General features: G+C 37.5%; 1 protein-coding gene and 1 pseudogene across 3 annotated transcripts in view; both read left to right on the top strand.

The window, feature by feature from the left end:
- grik2 (glutamate receptor, ionotropic, kainate 2) overlaps window positions 1-22,915 on the top strand; it is a 282,326-nt gene extending 259,411 nt beyond the window's left edge. For all 3 annotated transcript variants that reach the window (XM_088326235.1, XM_088326237.1, XM_088326236.1), the window contains one exon: window positions 20,570-22,915. In XM_088326235.1, coding sequence (XP_088182361.1) covers window positions 20,570-20,817 — 248 coding nt within the window. In that variant the 3' untranslated portion in view covers window positions 20,818-22,915. The remainder of the gene's footprint in view (window positions 1-20,569) is intronic.
- LOC148371680 (U2 spliceosomal RNA) lies at window positions 12,673-12,835 on the top strand (annotated as a pseudogene).
- Window positions 22,916-23,633: the final 718 nt, after the last annotated feature.

A 23,633-nucleotide genomic window follows, 5' to 3' on the forward strand; every position in this document is an offset into this window, starting at 1 on the left:
TCCACTCATCCTATGACTCCAGCTCCATCATTAATAAAAACATGTTCCATTCCCAAAATGGATAAAAGGTATTAACAGTTGTTAACAACAATAGGGGGGTGGCTGGACCACTCCGTCTGCCTCAACATGTGATTAAAAAAAAGACTAAGATTTAGGGATAATCTCATAGAATTTACATTTTATTCTGTTGCGGACCAACATCTAAATATGACTGAGTAAGAGTTCAAGGTCAGTGAATGTAAAACTTGTAAGTCATGATTTTTGTTAGTAAAGTCATGGTCCTTAGAAAAATTTAAATATAGATAGTACGTACTCATCGATGTAAAGTATGAAATGGTTTGGTTGGTTTGTGTTCAGGTTATGTAAGTGAAGGGATCAGGAAACTGTCGAGTGTTGTCATTTAAAGTGGAAAAGCTTGAAGGGCAAATACACTATGATAAAGTATGGGGTGATGAACAAGTATATTTTACTACAAAAATAGAAACAATGATGATCTATAATTTATTTTTAAGTCGTGTACCAAAAAACCTAATTTGGAATGTAGTTTACACATCAATAAGTCAAATTTGTTTCCTTATTGTTTTATTTATGATTTGTTCGGCACAAGTATTTTTAGATGGCCTTAACATGTGTTATATCATAAGAACCAAGGTTTCATGACATTAAAACGTTTCATAAGAAGGAATTTAAAAAATGAATATACAACCAAATAAATAAGAAATACAACACAGCGTTGATGTTAACGATAGAAAACATATTCTGAGATTTACTTGAACCCACCGTTCATTACAAACTGATATTATGTTTGATTATTGAATAGATAGCTATAGCTGTGTGCGATCATCTTCAATTGAATTGACTTTTTTTCATCTGTATTGATGTCGTAAAACATTGTATGCAACAAGATTAGACAGGACGCTCCATGGTATACGTGTAATAAAGACTTTAGAGAGAAAAATAAAATACTGTCAGGATAATAAGGTAAAAATAGTTACAAAGTAGTGCTTAGAGACTGGCCTCAGTAATGATCATATTACAATGAAAGAATAGAGCATCAAAACCTTAGTGCAATAAAAAGTAGTGCAATAACATTAAGCAGCAGCGAAAACATGTATTACAACAACAAAACTCCCAAATAAGTCGCAAGATATATATTTTTCACAGTGTTCCCCGCTTGTTTGGTGTAGCGATGCCCATGGGGAAGTGTATGCTGAGTTCTTGCCAACAAAGTAGAGCAAATTTATCAAATAAGGCAACAGATATAACTAAAATAAAAGCATGTTAGATGCTGAAAACAATCCACTACAAAGAATACATCTAGAGTCAATTACGATATGTAAATCAAAACATTTTAGTCAAGTTCAAACAGGAAAACAGACTATTTAGAAAATCTCAGCTGTTGGCATTAAGAACCATGCAAAAACACATTAGTGAAAATCATCAGCCAAGTAATCGATTTCTGAGTGACTGCAGATTATTTTCGCATTCTGCTCTTCCGATTTTTTTTTTTAGTTCTGACAACATCCATTTTATCTGACACGTTGATAAATTATAATTTCAAACTGATGAGAAATATTCGTTTCATTTATAGTAGCAGCAATCGAGATACACGACACTTACATTTTTAAGGTTGGCAGGGAAGTCAGACTATGTTTGGTGACCACATTTTGTATAGAACATCAGCCAAACTGTCCAGAATTGTGTGTAGGTTGTCCTGCCAAGACTTATTACAACACAAAAATACCAGAAAGGCAGACAGAACTGCTGTCTCACATTTTTAGGGCAGAGTTACATGAGTACATTAGAAACATTTTGTTGGTCACAGTCCTTTTTTGGCCATATAGGTTCTATCTGTTGTAATAATTTATATTATGGTAATACCAGTGCCCCGTGACCCTATTGAGGATAAACAGTGCAGATATTGGATGGATGGATGGATGGATGGATGGATGGATGGATGGATGGATGGATGGATGGATGGATGGACCAGTGTTCCTCAGGACCAGCAGTTTAGTCAAATATGGTTAGAGGTTACAAGCACCATATAGAGTAAAATGTGTTGAATACAGGTCAAATAAATAAACACATGTAGGTAGTTTCCTGGACTTGGATTTGACCTCCCTGCATAAAGATCAGGAAAGTCGCCTTTGGGCTTGGTTTCCATCAGTGTACTTCAGGCGGGGATCAACTAGTGCTTTTTTTCTTACTTTTCTCGACTTGACAAAGAGATTCCACTCCCAACAGAGGGCCTGCCGCTAACTGCTAGACAAAATAAAAAAAAAACATGTTTTGCTTTTGATCTGCACCGCTTCTGACGTGGAGGTGTGCAACTGTCCGCATATCTTCCTGTTAAATCTACAGGTGATGTTATGGACCTCTTAAAACAAACTACTACAGTTTTTTTGTTTTTGTTTTGTTTTGTTTTTTTAGCAAAAAATTTGAAAAATGACAGCGTGAGGCAAGTTTACATCTCTATATCTGGGTCAGTATGGACAGCTCTTCTCAGGCTTCATATTATAAAGCAGGAAGATATCTCTGATCCAGCTCTGGTTATCAGTGCGACCAAAAATAAGTTATCTTTTTCAATTTGTTTATACAGCATATTTTTACTAGTTGTGATTCAGAAAATGGGGTGTTGGGTATTTATTTGTTTTCCACATGCTTGATAGCACACTTCAATTTGCATTTTATAATTACTTTTTTTTTGTGACATTAGAAACAAAAATAGCATCTTTTAATTTCAATACTGACGATGAGCCTTTTCACCTCCTTATAGAATGAGGGTAAATGTTAAGAAGAGTGTGTAAATCTGTGTCTAATCTATGGACTTCCCAAATTGTTTACAGAGATTTACATCCATCCAAAAAAATCAAAGGAAGCTTGCTGCATTTTTTTACTAGTGGTGAGACAAGGCTCAAGTACAGGCAGGGAAATCATGATCCCCAGCCAAAGCATTAACTGTTCTGAGAGGATCCTGAGATATTCCCAGTACCGCAATAAGACATGGCCTCACAGATATTACCTTGTTTTTCCTTAGGGCCTTCATCCAGTAGGAGATCCCTAGAAAACAGCCTTTTACAGATCGTGTTTAGGGTAATAGAAATTAATATGACTTGACTTGACCTCATCTGGCTCCTTGCTCCAAAGAGGATCAGCTCCATCCTTACCACTTTGAGCTTCTCAGTTTTCTCTAAGAGAAATACCCTGCAGAGGTATCATTGATTAGGATTGTTGTTTAGGATGAGAGCTAGACTGATAAATGGCCACACTTGGGTTCGGTTGCAATTCCGTCATGGAGAGGGTAATCCAGTGTTTCCACTATTTACTGTACTGAGTTCCCATCTCAATTATTTTACATGCAAAGCAGTCCAGTGAGGTTTGAAGACCAAAACCGCTACAAAAAGTAGAGCCATGATACATACATACCACAGCTCTGCCATGCCTCCTCGAAGGGTATCACTGTCCAATCTTACTAAAACCAAATAACTGACTGTCAGCATAGCTGGAAAAGAGGGATTAAACAGAAAATTGTTAAGGGTTCAGCACCTCAGACCTCATTGACAGACTTGTGTCTCGTTCCACCTGCATACACAAGAAAGGTCCAGACTAACAAATATCCCTGGCACAGTTTGGCTTGAGTTACAGGTCCTTTGACTCGTCCAGCTCCTGGGAAGCCTGCCAATTGTAGAGAAAATGTGTGAAGGGTTTTACATTCTTGAATAACGACCATAAAATAATTGAACTGTGACATGTCTTGTTGTGTGCATGGCTGGACACCTTTTCCATATGTTTAAACGTATTGTGGTCAACCAATAGGTCAGATTCCATTTACAAAACCCATTCTAGACAATGGGGTAATGTAAATACAAGTCATACTCTTCCAGGTATTTCTATCTGTGATGACATCACTTTGTAAGCTTATCAGTAAAATAAGTGAGTTCCCACTGCGAGTATTCTTTAGCATTTGCGCTAAAGACCCAAGCGGGAGGGTTTTGGAGCTGTTCTTTAACGGACTGGCACAGTTAGCAGTCAAAATATTCCCCCTTCCAAAAAGTGTCAACTTTCATCAGCCTGGACTAAACATACAGCCACAGAAACAGGGAACAATGAGCACGCCACACGCCTTTTCAGTCAATATTTCAAGGTACGAGATTCTTTCAGGAAGACTGAAAGCGCAGCAAAGTAGAGATAAGATCTTAACTCTTAGGCAAAGCGGTGTAACATTATGAAACAGGTGATTTATGAATTTTTTGTAATGAAATCCAAGTTAAAGAAGACTGTATAAACATTTACATATTTTATATTTATGTATCTGCTGTGGTTATATGAAGTAACAATTCTCCATAACTGACAGCCTTTTTTTTTAAAAGTTGACAGAAACCTTTTAAGGCCATCCGTCATTTTGACGGGCCAAAACTTAGGTTATTAACTACAGCAGCAGTATGTCCTTAAGTGTCTTGTGTGCAACATCAAGAGAGAAGGAGAGTGAGACTAAAAAGGACAATGCTGGGTGCGCAATTAAAAAAAAGCAGAGAAAAGAAGTGAAAGAGGCCCAGCCCGACACAAACATAATGATTGATGTTTTAGCCTGGACCTAACACACAATTTGAGTCAAGCTTGGGCTTACTATCCTACTTCTAAACTCAAGTTCTTTAAAAATGCATTGGTTCCTGGCTCATGCATCCCACTGTTAATTAATATCAATGCATGTTGATTGCCAGAGCTCTATTTAACTTTTCAAGGTTTTTTGTTGATGGTCATGTTGTATCCCATTGTCATGTGGTTTCTTGGGTAGCTATACCTATCAATATCTCACATTGCAAAAAGACAAAATATATTATCCATGAGAAATCACAGTTGTGCAAATTACATACCATATTTTCAGGACTATAAGGCACACCCAAAATATAATCAGGTGTGCCTTATATGCCTTACCATATTTCTGCAATCGTTGATTGATTGCTACATTTTATTTCTGACCACCATTGCATAACAATGGTGGCAATGGGGATTGAACCGGACAGCTAAGGTAAGGGCACCAGAGCGTAACCACCAGGCCACGGGGTATATAGACAGTTGTTTACAATTGCATCACTATTGATGCAACAGGAGTCCAATACGGATACTAGTCGTAAGAGTGTCGGAACCTATCAACCAGACCACAAGGGTTTCAGATGACTCATGAAATGGCATTAGGTCTTATCTCATTTAACTATTTTTAGCCATGTTACCAGATATGTTGAGAAGAGAGAATGTTGTTTCACTTTTTCTCAGCTCAAACGAAGCATTGTAACTGACAAACGTTTTGTATGTTCCGCCAAGCGTTTATTTAGATGTTTTTAGACGACCAAATTACTTTCCGCAATGTGGTTTTCTTCATCTTCATTTGGTTAAGAACCACCAAATTATTTCCTACTATGCCTTTCTCTCCATGCAGTTCAAGATGACCAATTTACTTCCCACTATGTCTTTCTAATCTTAAAAACTTTGCAAGTCGGCAGTACATCTGGCCAGTGTATTGTCTTTCAATACACTTGCAGGCCGGCCCAATATTAACTTCTACAATTTGGTACCATGACTAAAAACACAGTGATGATGAAATAAGGCTTAATGCATTTTCATGTCTCGTTTGTATCCTTAGTGATATAGTGGATAGGATTCGGCACACTCCAAATTGCGATCTGGATTTGATTCCTGTTGCACCGAATGTTATGTAATTGTGATCAGTGTTTACAATGTGATTGATCAAGGAATGTGCATACTTTTTTTGTGCAACTCTAGCCAAAGTTTAGTTCCATGTGCCTTATATATGAAGACATGTCACAAAATACGTTTAGAGAGGTACAAAATCTGTTTAGAGAGGTGCACCTTATGATCCAATGCAGAAAATCTGATAAAGGAAAAATATATAAATGACTAAATACAATCACAACCTTTTTACTTAATCAACCAGTGGTTGGGCTCATTATCCACCAATTACACTCCTCAGTGATTTGAAATGGATTGTCATCTCCATGCTAGTCTGTCAGATTTCCATGATTACCATGATTATCCCCTTCCTCCCCTCCTCAACCACTTCCTGCTCCACTCCCGTCCTTCCCTCTATTGTCTCCCTCCCCTAGCTCCTCCTCTGCTTACTACTCCCGCTCCTCCTCCTCCCCCTGTTCCTACTCTTGCTGCTTTTCCCGCTCTCCTTGCCTGCTGCTGAGGCTGCTGCAGACTAACCTGGCTTTCGGGGTGCAGGGGACCACCAGATGGCTGTGTGTGAGGAACCCATCTTATCTCCTGTAACGTGCCCGCTACATGCATGCACACACACAAGACACCACTGCACATTTGCATGCGTATGGATACACACAGGTAAAGGTGTGTCTGTTGACAAAACAATGGATTCCCATAACGTAAATTCGAGATGACAAGCAACTCATGTTAGCATCAGCCTGACATGTGTCGTGATGGGCGAGCGTGTAATAAGGCTGTGTTGTAATTCAATGACTCTTATTCTCAACACTCACTCAGAAGCAATTTGTCCAGTGAGGTTCATGTCTGGTGAGGCACAGTCTAATTTACAAATGAAATAACATACATGTGATTTGTTATTTGATTGGCAGAGCAAGAAAGGAATAGAGTAATCTTTTGCTGTATCACGGTTTACTTTTCATCGTGCATTGCATTCTGCATTCTGAATCGCTTAACAGTCGCCAACGCCCCTGTTCTACCTGTGTCTGCCTGTGCGTCAATGCAGTGCGGTATCATTTGTAATCATACATAAAACAGCTTGAGGAACCTACATTCATACACGCAAATATTTTTCAATTTCAAGTTCTTCTAAAAGCCATCATATGAATAAAACGCCCTGGACCGACAAAAGCACAAAACATCTAAGGAATATGCTTTCTATCTCCAACAAAGTTGGACTCCTTGACCAACTAAACATACTCTGGAGCCGCATGCAGGTCTTTGGTTCTCTCTAGTGGCTCACTGACGCTTTTTCCAAATTTTTGGAAAATATAGGGTTTCTATGAAGAAACAGGACACTTTCTTAACATTTTTCAAAAAATATTAGTATGTGTTTACTTCCTTATACGCAGTATACAAGGCTTGGTGACAGGTTAGGCACTGCCTTACCTGGCTTCCGTGACTGCATGTCACTGGTTCTGTAAAACCAAACTTTCATAGTAGTATCGATTTTTCAAAAAAGTGAATTTAGTAATCAGATCAGTGGGGATACATTACGCTTCTTTTTGACGATAAAAAATTTCTCAAAGGGATATATTCATTCATTAAAAAAGATGTGTAGTGTTAATTGAGGAAAATAAAACATCACAATCCAATAATAACTGGTGTCTCAAATCATTAGATACAAAACAGTTGTTTGTTTCCAAAACCATTATAATGGAAATCCCCACACCCCCACCCCCACCACCAAAGCACTGTATTTGAATGTGTTTGAAAAAGATGGAATATGCTGACATTTTACATGTAGAGGCAGCACACAAAGTTCAGTTATTTCACCTCCTGCCAGAGGCTGCTGTTCATGTTTTTTCTGTTTATACATTTGGCTTTTCCAGACTTCTTATGAATTACATGTCTGTAACTCTTTTAAATGTGCACCAGTTGCTTAATCTGATGTGTTTCTGAATTTTGACATATTCAACAATAGCATGAAAGATCAACGACCATTATTAGTTGCAGTAGGATTATATATCGTTTCTAAATATAATGATTGGGCATAATAGGACCAGACAATTTAAATTTCAAGAGTGCCTAACCCTTTTGATTTCTGTTGTCCAGGAGCATAATAAAATATATAATGTTAGTGACTCACAACTTAGTTTTTTTTTTTCTAACCATTCATTTCATGGGCCAAAATGACCTACAGTAAACCTCGGATAAGTCGGACTCGCATAAGTCGGATTCTCGGATAAGTCGGACAAATTGCGTGGAACGTTTGTTCTCTAGGCTTTTCTGTAGTATTACACCTCGCATAAGTCGGATTTTATAAGTCGGATCCTCGCCTAAGTCGGATGGATTTTTCCGTACAATTGACCCTTTTTAATGGTTTTCGCCTCTGATAAGTCGGATCGGTATCAGGTCGCCTAGGACATCTCCCAAATGCTCTAAATTTCAGCCTCCAGTGGCAGTAAGCGATGGAATTTTCCGGGAAGATTTTCACTCCTCACAGATTTTCCGGGAAGATTTTCACCCCTCCCAGATTTTCCGGGAAGATTTCTTGATGTGACGTGGCGTTCCGTGATTGGCAGAGGCTATTCATCAAACTCCTCCTCAGTGTTGAATGATAGCACTCTCAATCACAGCACGCGGTCATAGAACAAAGCCTCGTAATCATAATCCCATTGTTTCTTATTACAGTAGTGCTAGCATTCAAATTGAATTTGTGTGAATTTCTTTGGACTTCCTTGCGGTCTGTGCGGTCTACGGTGTGGCGATGGCCTCAAGTTCTAAAACCAAAGGCAGGAGTCTCAAGACTAGAACGTATGAAGAAAAGCTCGCTATCATTGAATTCCAAGAAAAGAATCAGCACATGAAGCAAAAAGACATCGCGGCGAAGTTTGGAATGAGCCCTCAAACTTTGAGCGACATTCTGAAAAGCCAGAAGAAGATAAAAGATATGTGTGCGACAGATTTTAGAGCTCCGACCGCTAAAAGGCAGAGGGTAAATGATCATCCAGATGTCGACAAAGCACTGATTTTGTGGTTCCGTCAAAAATCATCGAGGCCTGAAATCAGAATTGACTGTGGAATGATGCTAATGCAAGCTAACAAATTTCGCCAACAGTTTTCACCGGAATCGGCTGAACTTGCACCAGCGTGGATCGACAGGTTCAAAAAACGATATGGACTTGGGCGGATTACTAAAGCCGGGGAGTCGGGCGGAGTGGATACAGAGGTTGTTGAAGAATGGAAAAGCGGAAAACTGCGAGAAATACTCAAGAATTATGAGCCAAAGGATATTTATAACGCGGACGAGACGGGCCTCTTTTGGCTGCTTTTGCCGGATAATTCCATCGGTTTTATTGGACAATCTCATCACGGTGCGAAACAACCAAAATCTCGACTGACAGTGCTTGTGGGTTCCAATATGGACGGTACTGATAAGTTGCCGTTGCTGGTTATCGGAAAAAGTAAAAAACCGAGAGCCTTTAAAAACGTAGAAGTTCCGGTGCTGTATGAGGCCAACAAGAAGGCTTGGATGCTGTCGTCGTTGTTTGAAGCTTGGCTGAAAAAGTTGGACAGGAGGATGGCGTTCGAAAAGAGGAAGATCGTTATGGTGGTGGATAATTGTCCGGCGCATCCAACCATTGAACTGAACAATATCGAATTGGTGTTTTTACCACCAAATACCACTTCGCACACCCAGCCGATGGACTCGGGTATCATAAAAAACCTGAAGTATTTCTACAGACGTACACTGGCATTGCGAAGACTTGAGGCAACAGATGATAACGCTCCTCCGTTCTCATGGACGATTTTGGACGCAGTAATCGCACTTAAGTCTGCGTGGAAGCGAGTGACTGCCAAGACCATCGAAAACTGTTACCGAAAAGCTGGTTTTGAGAGACCTGCAGAGATCGCTGACGATGTAGGAACCGACGATCAAGTCCGTGACGAATCACCAGAGGTCGTGGAGGACACTTCAGAAGAGGAAGTGACAAACTTCCGGAACATATGGTCGCGACTACGAGACTTGTTTGGAGAGGCAGTTCCAAGTAACCCTGATGATTATCTCTGCGTAGACGACAATGTAGAAACTGTCCAGGAATTAACAGATGAACAAATTGTTGAAGTCGTTCGTGATCCTTCAGCGGAGGAAGGTCTCCTTCGTGACGAGGAGGAGGATGAGCAAATGGACGTTGAAAGACCGCCCCCGAAACTCAACGACGCCTACAGTGCACTGCGCACTTTGAGGTATTACGGCCTTGCTGCATGCCCAGAACTCGAAGACCTTGCCGATCAGATGGAGACGTTGCTGCTGAAACAATCCCAGTTATCTATGCAACAAACCAAAATTACAGACTTTTTCAAATGAGTACAATGTAACTCCGAACCTAACAGACTTACGAATCTAACGGACGATGAATCGTACGGATAAAATTACATAACCAGTTCATATACAGTGTATTATTAACCATAGTTCATATCAACCATGTTCATGTTCATTTTAAGAACTTTTTTGATAATAAATCACGTTCATGTTACAAGATATCATTGCTTGGTATTTCATTTTACATATACAAGTATGCACTTTTCTAAGAGTTAAATTTCTTCTTAGTTCGAAATTTTGCGACCTCGGATAAGTCGGATCCTCGGATAAGTCGGATGAAAATGACCGGTCCATCTGGATCCGACTTATCCGAGGTTTACGCATGTTTAGAAGATCGCAGTTTGCTTGGTCCTAGTAAATGGTCCATTAAAAGGGGAATGACCTTGAACAGTTTAATAGTTGGATTAAGGTGATTCAGGTGTTGTACACAAAGGGACCTTGATATACTTTTATTTAGACATCTTTACTCCTTTACTAAAGCGGAATTATCGATCATGTAAACCCACTCAGTTTATCTGACACTTTAAAACAAACGACAGTACTTCATTTGTTGTGGCATTTGGAAAATCTATTTTTTTTATGTAATAAAGTTAAATAGAGAAGTATTATTTTGCGCAGTGGGTTTGGTCATGCTTCGCCCCCCCCAGTTGTGTTTTTCCAGTCATGTTAACAGAATATTCTAAATCAGGGGTTGAAAACTCAATTTACCTATTTGCCCCCGAGCTTGGATGGGTTTTCCACAAGAAAAGCTTTGAGCATTTGAACATTGCACATTGCACTGAATTCTGGCTTTGCAGTGAATATTTTTTTTCTTCTACCTGCACAATCTTTAATTGTTGCAGCATTTCCAATTGAATTGGTCCCAATTTTAAGCAGTTCCCAACTCACTTGCATGCTTATCAAACTCCTGCTGGGACAAACTGATATCAAACGTAGTGAAAAGTCCTAACAAGACACATTCTGATATTGAGCTTACTATTCCAATTAAGTAAAAGGCACAGCGATCACAAGACACTCATCCCAGGTACAGAAAAAAAAACAAGCAAATATAAAAAAAATGACATTGTGAGTTTATTTTTATATCCTGAATGAGAGGCTTACTTTTGGGGAGTTAATTAAATATTTCTGATCTCCATCAGTCGTAGAATTGATTAAAGAGAATGTGCCCCAAAGTACTATTGTAAAGAACATAGTTTTACTAATATACAAATGTTGCACAATACTAAGGCTTGCAAATTGTGTTAAAATATTGTCATGTTTCATTCAAAGATGTTCAGTTGACACTTGCAAATCATTCAGAAGCTCATTAAATGTGTAAGCCATCAAATTCAGAAGTTTAAAATGTGTATGCAGCAAGAAAATGGTTTGGAAAGACAAAAACAGATGCATGAGTATCTGGCAAATACTTTCAAACATTGTTTCCCAAAATCAACCTGCAATTACATTTTTACCTTTCGAAATAAATTATTTTGCACACACGTATAGCATAAAGAACAAGGTAACGCGCAGCTCCCTGGTAAGGTAAATATCAACTAAACTATCACACACATTAAAGAGTGCAGGATAATCTTGCTCTAAACCTTGTGTAAATTCAATGTGATAGCACAATATATATAAATAAAAGATCCTATTTTCACTCTTATAGATTTATTTGCACCCATAATGCATCTGTAACATCCATCCAACCATTGTCTATGCCACTTATCCTCACAAGAATCACGAGGAAGCTGGAGCACATCCAAGGCATCTTCTGGCAGTGGGCAGAAGACACCCAAAACAGGGTGCCAGACAGTCACAAGGCACACAGCAACAGACTAATCAATGCACTGCCCATGCCGCAATTTATAGAAGAGCCGTGCTTCCAAGTATCTTTTATCATTTCTTGCCAAAGCAAATGGTCACAAGGATCTTGGATGTATTACTATTTTTAGAATAGTAATCAAAACCCTCTATTGTCTCAGAGGTGATGGTCAAGACATGGGATTAAAGTTGCAAGAAGCAAACATTCAATAAAATGGCCAATGTTCCCAGCCAAGCTTTGATGGCACATCAACCGCATGTTACAGATTTCGGGCTCTCCCATTTGCTGGGCAAGACTTTGTACAAACTAATTGCAGTAAAAGTTGGGATGTTTGATACAATATGTTTCAAAAACCAAATATTGACTACTCATTGGTATACAGAAAAATAGCCAGTATTAATTTAACACTTTGTAGGTGAAGACCATATGTTTACAGAGGTAGTGTTCAATGTTTACAGTAAAAATGTTAGACATTATAATATCTACAGGGTTAATTTAACACTGGTTATTTTACTGTTTTCTGATGATATATGTAAGATATAATTAGTACATAAAGTTCCCATACCTCTCCAAAAATGACATCTTTTTAAATGAATACATTTAAATCTCAACAGAATTTTTCTTTTTTAATACTGCATTTAATTAATGGCAATTTACTATTACTTGAATTTCAGAGTACTACTTGACAGTGGGATCCGATACTATCACAAGTACGGATACCAGATATCCGCACTCGCCTAACCCTTAATCAAATCATTCATGATCTATTCCTTTCTTCCGTGTTATTAAAGCAAAAGCCATACCGCTAATGTTCCATTTATGGAGAAACAATTGTGGTTCTGCTTCCAATTTTTCAGCCATTAGCTTGGCCTTTGATTTTTGCATTTCGGAGATGGAATATGAGCTTGTTCTGTCCACTCCACGCATCGGCCCGGTATTGCAGTACCTCCGGGAACGTTGCATTCGCAATGATCGCAGCAAGGCTTTAGGGCTAGGACCTTAGCTTGGCCTTTTGGCTGAGAGTAAGTGTCCCGGCTCCTAGGCTTTGTAGCGTATTATGAACTGACCGATAACGGATAATGGATAATGAATAACGAAGATAGATCAATAACCCTTAAAAACCCCAAAACCACAATGAATGTTAAGAAAAAATGGCAAGAATGCGTTTAGGAGAGTAACGATATCCAAATGGCGGAATGATGATTATCACCGTATAGTGAGGTAGGATGGCATTATTTTAAAAAGCTCACAATACCTTAAAAAATAATGACCATATTGATAGAAACAGACTGGGGGGGTAAAATAAATCATTTTGTGTTTAAAATCACAGGAAAAAAAAGCTCATGTCTTTGTAGTTATCAATAGAATGTTTGGCTAATACTGGTAAATGTTGTTTTTGTTGAATTTGACACGTACATTAAAAAAAAATACTCCACTGATAAAGTAATTACAACAGAGTGCTCAAGAACAGAAACGTAATATAGTGACATGGCGACAATTACTGTTGCATCCCTAATAATTATTCACTTTAAGATAAAATGCACATTGGTGATCAGAAATTAATTACATTTTGAAAGATGATCATCTCCGCCATCACTGGCAATCTTGTCAAACGTTATCCATATGAACACAACTAAATAAAAAAATAATAATAATACTAGAATATGCAAGCCTTAGTGAATTTGTATATAAATGCAGATGGGCAAGAAACACTTAAAAAAGGGAGAAAAGACGTCAATAAATGTTGAGCTTGCAAAGGGGTCAGAAGATGACTGTACAAAAAATCCTAATGATGCAAATATTCCAACCTAATCTAAAGGTCCGCCCCCAAGCCTTCTCATTTTAGTAAATATCTTACGTTACAAAAAGCAGAGCAGCCCTTAAGGATGTGAACATGAAATAACACTCAATGATTGGCCAATAGTGACAATGATGCAAATAGTCCATTGTAGTTAAAATAATGAAGAACAGTGCGAAATTATAATCAAAATAAGGAACAACCCTGGAATCTTGGGCAATGTCTTTTGCAGATGTCCAATAGTAAAACAGAATTCTTGTGAGCAAGCGGAACGAAAATCAATCCAAACAAATACTAAATGTTTACTTATAAAACAGAATATACAGGTTTACTTAAGGTTTCTGTCCAGAATTTGGAAAACCTCTATTCGCTGAATCTATCTTCTGGCTTAAGTCATCATTGCAGCCTATGCCGAGCTTCTTTTATGGCACGTGCAAGTACGTGCAATTCTTAGACATGCGCGAATAAAGTAATGTTTTGGGTTTTTTATTTTTTTATTTTTGAGGATTTGGGTTGATATAGTCCACGATCACCCCATTTTTCTTCCTAAGTAAGATAAAAGTAGATAGGTGCGGTGAAGAAAAAGAAGGCTCTTTGAACTCAGTTCAGCATTGTTTACTCATACTTAATAGAGAAAATGTTCTACTTTCAACTTTTTAAGAACACCTCAAATCCTGCTCTACGTGACAAGGATATGCAGTCACCAATAACCTATAACCAATCATAAAAGGTCCATCCATGATTTCTTTCATTCGACTGTGATGATGCATGCTTGCAGTACGTTCACTATTTTAAATTGCAATTCCCACTTCCTGCATCACATTACAACATTACCATTCTCCACAGTGCAAGCAGGCCTTTCCTCTTAGCTGCTGCACAACTGATGGTTGTTGAGCATCGTAAAAACTCTCTAATCCAATGACCCTAAGCTGCCGCCATCAATCCACCATACCACCAGCAGGCAGATTTGATGGCAATGTGTCCCCTGAGCCTGAGCAAAGTGAGGCCCGGTGTACCGCAAAGCCCGGAGCCTGCATAGCTTTTACCGCTAAACCACAGCAGTGCCGTTTCATTTTACTGACGGCGGGGTTGGAGTAAATGAATAGCTAGCAAAGCCTGCCTGCAGTCAGGCTGGTATAATCACCTGTGTTTATTACCACATGAGATACAATTGTGTATGCATGGTCGCATGAGCAAAGTACGTATTGAAATACTATGAAAAATATTTCGTATTTCAATGATTGTAGCTTACCAAATTTTCACACACAACATGTTATCACGCTCACAATTTTAGCATCTAAGCTATGAGGCTCTCTTTTCAAAACAATCTAACTATTCAGATGTTCTTTTGTAGTTCCTTGTAAAACAAGATGGGTGTAATTTGGAACCAGGAGTGCAGGATGTTTCTAAAAGTGTAATTTCTCCTTTGCATCACATTCCTCGTCCAGTCGTTATCACTCCATTATTTTATTTACCCGTATCTCAGTTGTCACGTTGTCACCAAAATTTAGGAACAAAACACAACTGTAGGCATTCTGTCAATACGTCTATGTTTCGTTTTCTATCAACATGATTATTTTCCAACAACCCATTTTAAATTAGCACTGTTTGACCATTTAATCAGGGGGTCAGCAACAAGTGGTTTTGGAGTCGCATGCGGCTCTTTGGCCCTCCCTGCTAGTTCCCTTTTTAAAAAAGGGTTTGCTAATGAAAACGTATATGGTTTCTGTAGGAGGACAAACATTTTAACGCATTTCTGTGAATATAGATATATACAATATATCTACAGTATGTGTTGCCTTATAAGGCCAATGTACAGCTTTTAATTGTTTAGCGGCTCTACACATATGTTTTGGGTTTTTTGGTCCAATATGTCTCTTTCAACATATGTGGTTGAGTTAATCAAAAAGATTGAGAATCCGACTTAATTGTATTCATTTAGGATACTGATCTGTAAACCGTGATTAAAAAACTACCGTGTTATTTTAAGATTGGACAAAGCAGCAAATCCAGAGGACAAGTGCTGAGAGTTTAAAAAGTGAGGGATGGGAAGTGATTAGGCATATATGTTTCTTTATAAGGTTATTGTTACGTTTTGCGGATAGACCTATTGAAGGGAAGCAGGAAATGAGGCAAGGGTGCTTAGAATGAGGAACAAAGTAACACACAAACAAGAGGTCTTAAAACATATAACATGTCCGAACAAAATCAAACTTGACAATATCCCAACCAGAAATAAGACCAAATTGGAAATAGAAATGCTGTGACCCGATGCAGTTTGCAGTCAATGTAGATTCTTGGGATATTTAGGGATAAGTGTGTGGAGATTGGGCTCATGTACGTCTTGCTCCACATGTGGCTGGCACCCCTGAGGGAAGGTGGCGTGCCAGATCCTGACATATATAACCTAATTGTTTTATAAACTTTGTTTTCCTATCTAAATCTTTGATTCCAACATTTTACACATTAAGTGTACAATGAATAAAAAGTATGAATCAGAATTGGATCTCATTCTTCAGAAACTAATTGCATTCTACACTGTGTCTCTAACAATGTTTGTTTTCAGCTGAAGTAGTTTTGAAAGGACTTTAAAAGGCCGTTTTAAATATCAGCCATTTTCGGCCAATGAAACGGACAATCGGACAAAGAAACGTTCTTCCAGTGCTTCAACCTATTCTAAGAACAGTTCATAATTAAAAATTTAAAAATAGATGAATAAAAAAATTGCATTTCTAAAGGTCTACTTTTTGGGAAAAGGTAAGAAGGGCAGGAGGTCAAGCACCAACATATTTCTAAACAAGAATATACAGAGAAAACGTCATGTCATTTACATTTTCTGTTTAAAATTGGAAGACATATCTAATGACTTCTGAAAATGATTTAACGATTTTTCCGATTACTTTGACCCTTTCTTTATTGCAGGGGTCAGTTTCCAAAATGAACCCGGGATGGGAAAGAGTAAAACTTTGTTTTTCTTGCAATTAGTATACAACTAAATACCTTAGTATACACTGAAACCAAGAAAAACCTGTATTATGTTTTTTTTTTTGATACATCTTAATATTAGTTAATAACAAGCCAATCAAAATACAGAACACAATACACAATCTATATCCATGAAGTAGCATAACCGCAAAAAACAAACGGCACGATAGCGAGGGATTACTGTACACTGCTATATGTAACGAAGATTCTCCCTGCCTCCACATGAAACAATCAAGCATTTAGTGTGTACCAGTTATCAGAAACTAATGCTGGTAAGATTGTTCGCTAACGCTAATCTGTGCTAACACTGCATCTCCGCTGCTTTGCTTGGCTTTGACATGATAGCGCTCCTGCAGCCACTTCAAAGTGTTTCTCTTGCTTTGGCACTCCGGCCAGCCTAGCTGCCAAGTCTTTGGCTCAGAAACGCGTTCTGGGGGTGTCTATTATGTAAATCAGCCACAATGTTGTTGGAAGTGCAGAACGATATGCTAACAGACGGGTTTTCAGAAAAATGCAGTCAAATAAAGCTAAACTGTTTTTGTAATACATAGGTCATCATTTGAGAGAATTCTTTGTCCTCATCTTAGGTTTAGCCTATTTTGCCTTACTTCTATTAACATACTGTTTGGTATAGAGATAGTGATAAGTTTATTGATGAGTAGACATTCAAAATTTGGAGAGAATAAATCAATCGATTTTGAACTTGCAGAGAGAACAGGAGAGGACCCAAACCTCTAATAAGAAATTCTAACCTTTTTACTAAATCCCCTAGGTTACAAAAGCAGATCTGCCCTAAAAGGTGTGTGTATCATAGAACATCATCAAGATTGGCTGATAGTGACAATGATGTTAACAGTGCATAATAGTCAAAATAATAAAACAGTGTAGTCAAAATAACCAACTGGTACCCTGTGTAATCTGCTTTGCTGGTGTCCAATATAAAAAAAATAAAAAATAAAAACTTATCAGAGAGAGACTTTAAAACAAACCAAGCACAGAATACAGCACAACATAAACAATCGTAAAATTTGATGGAGTTAACAACCGTATAGTAGGCCGACTAAATGCCCCTTAAGCATCATTTAAAGTCTAAAAAATGAGATCTGACACTTTTAGTGTAAATCCTTCTAATGTAATTAGTTTGAATGAAGAATGAGATTAAAAACATTGCGAAATAGTTCTAAAAGTCCATAATTAAAAAAAAAAAAAAAGATTTTAACTAAATTGACTCTTTCAAGTATATCTTATATCAACACCTAATTCGTCTGTGAAAAAGTATGACAAGCGCGAGGCATTTAATTGTGGAGGCATTGACATCGGATTTAAATTAGATGGGGTAAAACGAGCATACAGTACTTCTTAGGCACATGTGGAGATACCTGGTGGTTGAGTGTGTTTGTGTGTTTTAATGCTCAGATGATTTACTTTAATAAGTTGTGAAATAATAATCATAATATGCATTTATTAGTGGGCACACTGGGAACAGGAAAAGAAAAGGAAACCCCGTGTTTCAAGTAAGTTGTTTTGGCTTTTACATTACTATTAAGCCTATCTGCAGACATTGATGAAGTTTGTTTTATTTGATTTCTTTGTTCCTGGATGCGCATATGTAGACACAGGTTTCTGGGCTTTGCGGGATTGAATATAAATGATTTGAATCCTACTGAAGTGTTGGAAGTAGAACAAACCCGCTTGCTGGAGTCCTTATTGAGCTTCGATCTTTCAGATTAACCGCCATTGTTTTGGTCAGACAACACCCGAGAATCACGATTTAATGCCTACGTCAAAAAATAGCCTTTTACTAAGGCAGGGGTAGCTCCAAAACATGCAGGATGTGCGGCTCTCCAGGACCGGGTTAGCCACCCCTGAACTAAGGCATTAATGTCAATGCAACGCCCTTGTAACTTGTTATTTGAAATTCTCTTGGGGGAAGTGTCCAGGCTCCGTGCGGCTTGCTTGAATCGTTCTCCTGCTACCTCTCAACGCAACACCATTACTGTCATATTTTTGGTTAAACAAGGTCACTTACAAACAAAGTGTTCATTATGTCAGCAAAAGTCTCCCGCGTTAGCAACTGGCTAGTAACTTTGACAATATTCCTTACACTGCAAGTTGCACTAAAATGTAGTCGGAAATGTCCATGGAATAATGCAACGTTAACTATAAATTTCTAAAAAAACTGAAAATAAAGATTAACTTCTCCGGATTTTCCTAAAAAAATTGCACGATTGAAAACTAAAATGCGTGCAAATTTAACAGGAATTTCTTCCAGCTCTTGCTACATGATGCATTTTTGGCCTAAGCAATTTTACAACGGCTTGCATAATTTACAGGTGGTTGGATGAGGTTTGATCTGGTCTAAGGTTGAATTTACTTTCTGTGAACATATTTCCAAGCATGCTGGCAAGCAAATACCCGCTCCGGAAAAACTCAACGATATGGCTGATTTGTTCCAGCACAAATTTGAAGATGTGCTTCTATTTTTGGGTTTCTATAAAAATAGCTCCTCCTACTCTTCTGAGCTGTCCAATGAATGCCCGTGTTATTTTATAATGTAACCCATATTTCAGGTAAGTATGAGTAAACAGACAGTAAATGGGACCCAATTTTTATTTCTCCGTTGTTCTTATCAACTGGTGAGAACAAACATTGGAATGAATGAATGAAACAGAATAAAACAAAATAAAACAATATTCTGGTTTCTCGAATACAGAACCAGGCTGTAGTTGTGCACTTTTACAGGGTAGACAATCATTTATGTACCAAAGGGGCAGAACAGCAAAGTTTGTGGGAAATTATACCAGTTCTTCATCTATTCTAGACTGAATCCTGCTGGTGGTTTGATAAGACTCAAGGACTCCCTCCCAAAATTAAACTAGAACACCACTAAGAACAAAGTAGAGAATGTACGACTAGATGCATGTTTTTTTTTGTGCCGATTAGTTAATAAATTAAAATTAAATAATGACATTAGAATATATGGATAGTCATATAGTGGAATAATTTCCACTTAATGATTAACATGGTTCAAATATATATATATATATGTATATATATATATATATATATATATATATATATATATATATATATATATATATATATATATATATATATATATATATATATATATAAATCTAAAACTCACACAATTATAGCTATCTGCAGAAACACATTTCAATATTCTGACAAAACTGAGGATGTCGTATTCAAAAAGGTTCCTAAACATCAACGTCTTGACACGATCCTGTTTTTTGAAAAATGTGTGACTTCTAAATTCGTTTTTGTGTTATTATTATTTTAACCGTCCTTCTATATTTTAAAGCAGTTATTTAAGGACTAATGATTGTGGAAATCTGCTAGTATAAAATGTGTTGTTGTTTTAATGTAAAAATAAAAGACATCCCTAAATTATTTTTTGGAAGAATAATAGCAAAAATCTGGGATGCACTGTATGTATTTTTGACATTTCTCCAACGGAATGTGTGTGAGTTTGATATCTTACATAGTCTGGTTCCAAACTGTTGATCCTATACTTCAAGTCCACATTTACTTGTTGGTTATACCTTGTTGTAAAATTCCTTTAAAAAGATGCATCTATGTTTAATACGTCCTCCTATAATAAAAAATTCTCCACTATCTTAATTCAATGAATAAGATTGTCCCATGATACGGTAATCTTGATGTTGCCATTATAAAAGATAAATTAATCCAAAATCACCTTACCCATGAATCTGCCATCCATTACACCTCCCTACCCATACATTATAGTGACCAAAAATCTTATAGTCATTCCAAAAGATTGTCATTCTTAACCCTCCATATTAAATTATACCATTTACTTTGACTGGGCGTTTGAATAGCCACTAGTCTTCCAACATTTCTGTTCTGTCGTCTCCGATTCTGTTTTTGTCTTCAGAGGTCCTTCTGCAGTGTCCTGGTGGACGAACTGAGGGTGTCACTGAAGTGCCAGCGCAGAGTCAAACACAAGCCGCAAGCGGCCGTCACGGCGAAAACGGAGGAGGTCATCAACATGCACACCTTCAACGACCGCAGACTGCCAGGGAAAGAGACTATGGCATGAAATGGAAAACCCTTCCTCACCCTCCACTCCGCAGAGAGGAGGCACGTAGAGACACTTGGGAGAACCGTGGGGGAAACTGGTAAACCGCCGGAGTACGCTTTGGGTTCTTTTTGACATTGAGAAGAGGTGCTTGAAAGTTCGATGAAATACAAAGTCATTGTTATTAAAGATTAACTTGGATTCAATAATATTTCCCGTGGAAATAGCTTGAACCTAGGAGAGTTTTCAGCAAGTTACCTCATTATTCTTACCACAATAACAAGGTGCATAGTACAGGCCGCCGGGTCTTTATAGCCTGAAAGAGAAAACAAAACGAAGGAAGTCTATGATTCAAATTTTAACAATGGTGGAATGGACCTGATCATTATCATCTTAAGTTACTTATGAGCATCTCAATGTAACTGGAAATCAACATTCACGAAATAAACAAACAGGCTGTGAACTCAAGTCAACTCCAAGCCTCAATGACTGCAGCTGATTTTGAATTGTATAGGGGAGTGCTATATTACTTTGTCACCTGCCGATAACTCATTGAGAAAAATATGTATATTATCCATCTGGCAATAATTGATTTTAGTTCATTTGTGTTTTAAAGTACTAACATTTTGGTCTTCAGATGTAGTGTATGGAAAGGATGCAGAAATATAACCAAAGGATACATGGTGTAAGACTGAAATAGGAACTTGTTGAGTTTCATGTATTGTAGTTGTTAAATCAACCAGGTGCCATTACTTTCAATTGTAGAAGAATGGTAGGATGTGATTGGCACACCTCCGTGAATTCAGAGCAGTTACACGCGATTAACCTGTATTTATTCAAGTATTTATTGTTTTATTTATGAGATTAGTTGTTTATACAGACAGGATTTTCACCATGGCAGTAAATCTCAAATTCACGTCTGAATGAGTATGCTCAAGTTTCTTACGATACGCTCTGTGTTATGTTTCTTGAGGCTTTTTTCCCCAATTTCTTTCAAACAGATTAAGATGTATGTGCATTTTCGATTTCTAAGAAAAAATGGTTTTGTAAAAAGAGAACCAATGTTTTGTATTGGTTTTTACCAACGTGAACTTCATCATTGTACTTCTCATTCATGGTTAGTAGGGTAGGGACATCCCGAACCTTTTGGGAAGAGTGGTGGACGAAATGCTTCTGAGTTTTTCGCAATCATGATTGTTTCATGACACTGTGGACAAAAGTGGGTTGCTCAGAGACTAAATTCACATGCAAAAATGATGTAAACTTATTTCAAGCTAACTTTAATGAGGGAGTTCCAACTCTTTCTCTCCATAATGGTTGAAAGACAATGACTGTAAAGATAAGGTAGCTAAATAATTGGGCGAATTATTCTCCTGTGTGCATAGCTCAGAAAATGAACTTTTTGGGAGGCAGATTCTGCCATCGAATTAAATGGGAAACTTTTGACCTTCTTAGAATGTACCCACGACGGATGGTGCGATCATATGTTCGAATCGTATCTAATGTTTGTCAATGTTCACCTTAACGCTTTTGCAAACTGAGTAAGGGTTTTGAATCCACCATCATTGACTATTTCCAGAAATTTAGATTGACAGAGTTGACAATTTAATGTACTTGTTACAATTAGAACTGCGGTTGCCTGTTTTAATCTGAGTATCGATACACACCATGTTTTACCATGTAAGACAAGGAAGATGCTTCGACATACAAAAAGAGTTTGAGGGTGAGCATCAAGATTTTGAAAAATTGTATGTTTTAAAATGCGGGCTTTAATCTGTACATTTCAATCCAAGAAAGTATGTGTATTTAAATGTTTTACCATAGCAGTGTGCCCACAGTAGAAAAAAAACATTGTTACCCCATTGGCAGAAAGTGTATCCCATTTTGAGTATAATTGTTCTCAGTCTAAGATAATAATACTCTCTACAAGTCAAGTCAAGTCATTTTTATTTGTATAGCCCTCAATCACAAAGAGTCTCAAAGGGCTGCACAGGTTATTGCACAGACTATTATTTCAGACTACTTTTACCCCATCCCCTGATCTGAAACCAACATGAGGGCAAGGAAAAACTCAAGAACCTCAACATGCGGAAAATGAAGAAACCTTGAGAAGGGACCGCACATGTGGTAATCCCCCTTTCAGGATGACCAGGCTGCAATGGATGTTGCAATTAACAATAGTACAGAGATATTGTCAACAAAAATATTGGTTATTCATATTGTTAAAATGATCATTTTTTTATTGAGCAGATGCTAAGTATTTTTGCTTATTTTGAGAAAAATAAATATCAAATATCAAAATACTTCAAGTGAAAAAAACTTGACGATCTGCAGGATAAGACAACTTTGCTTCATATACTCGAAAAAGAAGATTAAACATTTTTAAAAAGAAGCATCTCAAGCTGATGGTAGATATTTCTGCTCATTCGAAGAAAGATATCGACCAAGAAAAATACTTTTAATGAAATAAACTGCCCACTGTCTGCAAGATAAGACATTTTTGCTTTTTTTACGTGAAAAAGAAGATAAAATACCTTTGAAATAAGCATTTTTCGCAACTAACAGGTATTACATACTTCTGCTCGTTTTAAGAAAAACGTCAACCAAGATTAAAGACAAATACTTAAAATGAACAAAACTGTTAACCCTCTGCAAGATAAGACAATTCTGCTTATTTTTCTCGATTAAGAAGATAAAATCACTTAGAATGAAAAAGAAAAGAAAAAGTCGTACCTAAAATATTTCTCCAATGGGGTTAAAATGTATTTTTTGAAATGCATGAACTCTGGGCTAGGTCCCCAGTCGTCCAATGAATCACCAAACACAAATAATCTAGGAAATATAAAACCTTTGGACATCTACATTGTGTAAAAGAGAGCAAAAACAGAAAAGGAATATCCAAGATTAGACCAAATGTCTT

This window comes from Urocampus carinirostris, chromosome 2 (assembly GCF_059441175.1).
Source record: "Urocampus carinirostris isolate Australia breed hairy pipefish chromosome 2, RoL_Ucar_1.0, whole genome shotgun sequence".
Taxonomy (NCBI): domain Eukaryota; kingdom Metazoa; phylum Chordata; class Actinopteri; order Syngnathiformes; family Syngnathidae; genus Urocampus; species Urocampus carinirostris.